This window comes from Protobothrops mucrosquamatus, unplaced genomic scaffold (genome assembly GCF_001527695.2).
Source record: "Protobothrops mucrosquamatus isolate PMUCROS unplaced genomic scaffold, P.Mucros_1.0 scaffold1714, whole genome shotgun sequence".
Lineage (NCBI taxonomy): Eukaryota > Metazoa > Chordata > Lepidosauria > Squamata > Viperidae > Protobothrops > Protobothrops mucrosquamatus.
Genome location: NW_015387862.1, coordinates 127,747 through 132,981, shown reverse-complemented (window position 1 = coordinate 132,981; position 5,235 = coordinate 127,747). Strand labels below are relative to the sequence as shown.

General features: G+C 42.6%; 1 protein-coding gene across 1 annotated transcript in view; it reads left to right on the top strand.

Annotated features, from left to right (window-relative positions):
- The window catches only part of USP32 (ubiquitin specific peptidase 32), a gene marked incomplete at its 5' end in the record, with an annotated part of 78,086 nt that overhangs the window by 8,058 nt on the left and 64,793 nt on the right, over nt 1-5,235 (top strand). The window contains 2 exons of the mRNA XM_015822878.1: nt 132-215; nt 2,424-2,485. Of these exons, the coding sequence (XP_015678364.1) occupies nt 132-215; nt 2,424-2,485 (146 nt within the window). The remainder of the gene's footprint in view (nt 1-131; nt 216-2,423; nt 2,486-5,235) is intronic.

The window sequence follows — 5,235 nt, the reverse complement described above, 5'->3', positions numbered from 1 at the left end:
GTGAGAGAGAGAGAGAGGGAGGGAGGGAGGGAGGGAGGGAGGGAGGAAAGGATAGAGAGAAAGCATTGAGCCAAACATTTGGGGTAAAAAAAACAAACCATTGATTTTCCTTCCTTCCTCCTCCACTTCAGCTTGGTCATCTCACCCTTGAGGATTATCAGATCTGGAGTGTGAAAAGTGCTCTTGCCAACGAATTCCTGAATCTGCTTTTTCAGGTACTTTTCCTGCAAGCCCAAACCTCCCGTGGAACGCAGGCCTTGGATTTGGCTGCCTGCTTTGCAGTCACGGAATGCCAAATGCTGCATCAGCTCTTATGTCAGTTGCATTCCTGGGGACGCCTGGTTTTTTGTTTTTTGTTTTTGAAGTTGTTGGGTTTTTTTTTTGGGAAGTGTGAGCTTTGCAGAGGTGCTTCTTTTGCCTGACTAACATCAGCTGGCTTGGTAAAGTGGTTAAGATAGTAACAATAGTAACAATAATAGTAACAATAATAATAATAATAATAGTAGTAGTAATAATAATAATAATAATAATAATAATAATAATAATAATAATAATAATAATAATAATAATAATAGAAGAGTTGGAAGGGGCCTTGGAGGTCTTCTAGTCCAACCCCCTGCTCAGGCAGGAAACCCTATACCATTTCAGACAAATGGCCATCCAGTCTCCTCTTAAAAACTTCCAGTGTTGGAGCATTCACCGCTTCTGCAGGCAGGTTGTTCCACTGGTTAATTGTTCTAACAGTCAGGAAGTTTCTCCTTAGTTCTAGGTTGCTTAGTTCTAGGTGGTAGTCCAACCTTTGCTGCTTGGTGGCCCAGTGGGGCAGGGGGGAAGGACAACTGGGCCACACAAGCAATGGGCTGGTGTGCACTGGTGCATAGGTTTGCCATTTTGAGGTTGGGAGGGAGGGAGAGATAGAGGGAGGGAGGGAGATAGATGGGGGAGAGAAGTAGGGAGGGAGAGGGAGGGAAAGGAGAAAGGGAGGGAGATATGGGGTAGGTATGAGGAGGAGAGAGGGAGGGAGATAGGGGGAGAGAGGTAGGGAGGGAGAAGGAGAAAAGGGGAGATGGTGGGAGGGAGAGGGGGTAGGTAAGTGGAGGAGAGGGAGGGAGATGGGAGAGAAGTAGGGATGGAGAGAGAGAAAGAAGGAGAAAGGGGGTAGGTAAGTGGAGGAGAGGGAGGGAGATAGGGGGAGAAGAAGGGAGGGAGAGAAGGAGAAAGATGGAGAGAGGGGGTAGGTAAGTGGAGGAGGGAAGGAGGGAAGGAGGTGGATGGAAAAAGAGAGAGGAAGGGAGGGAGGGAAAGAGAGAGAGAGGAATAAAATAATGCAGATAACTCCTCAACGTACAACTATTTGTTTAGTGACCGTTCAAAAGAATGATAACAGTGCCCAGCATAGTTGGCTCACATTGTGGTGTTTTAGAAGATCTTAAAGCAAAATTCTGTTGTTTTGAATGGGGGAAAAGATATTCTGCAAGACGAACAAGAAGGTGGAGGCGTTCAGCGGCATCATTCTTACCTGCTCTCTCAAACTGGGTTGGGCAGCCCTTTTGCCAAGCGTTACGTCCTGCTCGTAGAACGAGGCGACGCATGTATGTACTGAGCTGCAGCTTCAGATGCCAGAATTCTTACACGCCACAGCTAGCGTATGCATTCAGTGTACTAAATGAAGTTGGCAGGGGATAAATCCAGTATGACAGAGAAGGCTGCAATAGAGAGACATTTAGCATACAGATAAGGATGGGGAATGAAAGCAGCCCTGAAATGATGATTTGATTCTGGAAGCAGAAACTTGGTTTGGCACAATGTCTGAATTGAGTTATTTGTGATAGCTTCATTCTGGCCAGATGTTTCCAGCTGCCAGTGGCCTCAGTTGTTTACTTTGAATAGGAAAATTATCTTTTGCAGGTAGTTCTCGACTTACAATTTAGTGACCATTTGAAATTACAACAACACTGAAAAAAGTGACTTACGACTGATTTTCACACTTAGGACCGTTGTAGCATCCCTAGGGTCACCTGATCAAAATTCAGAAACTTGGCAACCGGCTTATATTTATGACGGCTGCAGTGTTCCCGGGGTCATGTGATCATCTTTTGCAACCTTCTGACAAGCAAAGTCCATTGGGGAAGCCAGATTCACTTAACAACCATGTTACTCACTTAGCAACCGCAGGGATTCATTTAACACCTGTGGCAGGAAAGCTGGTAAAATGGGGCAAAACTCACTCAACAACTCTCTCGCTTAGCAACAGAAATTTGGGGCTCAATTGTGGTCGCAAGTCGAGGACTTCCGATACAAAATAGATGTTCAAACGTTATCTGACCGAGAAGAATAACTTATTAACTTTGTGCCCTTTTGTCTGGCACAAGTAAATTTTCTCACCTTCTCTTTTTCACTCCCATCTCTTTTTTTTTGTCTAGGTGTGCCATATAGTCTTAGGTTTAAGACCTGCCACTCCAGGAGATGAAGGACAAATCATTAGGTACGTTTGATCTTCTGACATCACCTTTCAAATGAATTCCAGAGACTCTTTCCTAGCTTAAAATAAGATGTGCGTTTTGGAGCAGGAACCTAAGCCAGGTAACTTCTTCAGTTTCCACTAATCAAGGGCTAGAAAGAAATAAGTTGTATCAAAACTTAATGTGCTATCTCCAGATTGGGACCAAGATGTCAGAGCACGCACAGCCTTATTGCGCTGAGGTAACCCAGGAGTAAATGCAGTAAACAGTGGTTTGTATTAAATGGTGGTTTATATTACACACTATCTACAAATATACACTAGAAACGAGATACATACACATGGTGAAACAGCGAACTCCAATATACAGCAATTACAGCAGGAAACGGACGAGAGAGAAAGACTCCAGCAAGGCCTTCCCTTTTATACTCAAGCTCTTAAAGGGATACAGACTCCTGCTGAGTCATTCCTAATATTGCATCATTCATCTTACATTATACAAGCTGGTTAGCTTCTAAATCATTACCTTAACACAAGAGAAAGGTTCAACTAGATCAGGGGTTGCCAACCGGAGGTACGAGACAATGTTCCAGGGGGTACGAAAACTTGGGTTTTCAAAATTATAGTGTATATGCACAATTCATTGCCGTTATTTTGAACTTTTGTAAGGGATGCGAGAATATATCAGAAGCGTTCTAGGGGTGCGAGGTGGAAAAAAGGTTGGGAGCCGCTGAACTAGATGATAAGAGAACAATTAAGAACAATTAACCAGTGGAACAACCTGCCTCCAGAAGCGGTGAATGCTCCAACACTGGAAGTTTTTAAGAAGAGACTGGACAGCCATTTGTCCGAAATGGTATAGGGTTTCCTGCCTGAGCAGGGGGTTGGACTAGATGACCTTCAAGGTCCCTTCCAACTTTACTATTATTATTATTATTATTATTATTATTATTATTATTATTATTATTATTATTATTATTATTATTATTATTATTATTATTATTATTATTATTATTATTATTATTATATATTTTTAAAAAGGATGTCCTGCTCTTACTTGCATGCAGCAAGCCAGGAATCCTGTTTTCTTAAAATACAGGAGCTGGGTCCGTGAATTCTATGCCATGGTTTGCTTTAACTCTGTTCTGTTGGCAAAATCGTAGAAGGTGGCTTCTCAGAATGCTAAGCCATAAAACATGGTTTACAGATTACAGGAAGTCCTCAACTTACAACCATTCGTTTACAGACTGTTGGAGATTACAGCAGCACTGAACAAGTAATTTACAGCCAGCTGTCATGGTTCCGACAAATGAAACTCTTCAAAGAACTTCGAAGCATTGTTTCGGCACTAACACAGTTGAAGCCAAAAACTAGATTCCCCTCCCCTGAGCACATAGTATCAAAGCACAATTCCCTCCTCCAATTAACTGTCATAAATCACATTCCCCAATTAGCTTGAAATGCAGACTCTCCCTCCAGTTCTTCAGCCGGCCAATTCTTATCATCTCTTATTTCAATAACCTTGGTTCACACACTAGGTCCAGTGTTGTTATGTCTATCTAAACTCTCATGCACATTCCTCCCCTCCCCCCAGCATCATCTAACTCTAAAAGTAAAACAAAAATAAAATGGTTGCATCTCTAACTGTTGTCGAAGCAAAAACATCCGATGTTAGCAGCGTTAACACCAGTTTTCACACTTACATTGCAACCTCCCCAAGGTCACATAATCCAAATTCGGATACTTGGCAACTGGCGTGTATTCATGATAACCGCACTCTCCCAGAGTCATGTGATCACCATTTGTCACCTTCCCAGCTGGCTTCCAACAAGTCAGTGGGGGAAGCTGAATTCACTTAACAACTGCAGCGGTTCACTTAACCACTGTGGCAAAAAGGTTGTAAAATGAGACAAGCCATTTAGCAGTTTTCTTGCTTAGCATCAGACATTCTGGGCTCCATTGTGAGTGTAAGTCGAGGACTGCCTGTATCGTTCCTATATGACCTAACCAAACTGCAGAAAACCGAGTTTGTCACACAGGCAAACAGGTGTTCCCTTATTTATCCTTACTTTGCCACCCATAAAATCTTTGTGGGCAGCTCCAGCAAAAGCCTTTACTGAGCAGGAGGAAACATGGCTTTTGCCATTTTGTGATGAGAAAAATGCAAACTGTGTTTGAAGCTCTGAAAGCTGGCTTAGCACAAACAAGCAAAATCCCAGCCAATAATAAAATCCTAGTCTCACCCACCTGTGTCACGCAGCCTTGCTTGCTTCACCCATTATATATGCCTGTTGCCAAGCGTCCAAATTGCAAGTCACTTTTTTCAGTGCTGGTATAGCTTCTAATGGTTGCTAAACATTTGGTTGCAAATTGAGGACTACCTGTATATATGAAACACTGAATGTCTTCTCTAAAAGCCAAGTGGAGATGTCATGGAACAAAATAGCTTTGAGATTCCTTGTCTGTCTGTCTGTCTGTCTGTCTGTCTGTCTGTCTGTCTCTCTCTCTCTCTCTCTCTCTCTCTCTCTCTCTCTCTCTCTCTCATACACACACACACACACACACACACACACACAGAGAGAATGATAAATGGGGATTGGGAACAGTGAGGTCAGAATTGAAATGTAACACACAGAGGGCAGCTAGAATTAATTCTATTGTCAAGGTACACTTTCAATAATTAGTTGTTAAAGGATATAACAATGGCATTCTAGCACTACTGAGGTAATGAGTAAGATAGGTGATAAAAACCTTGGCCTCTATTCCAGCCACCA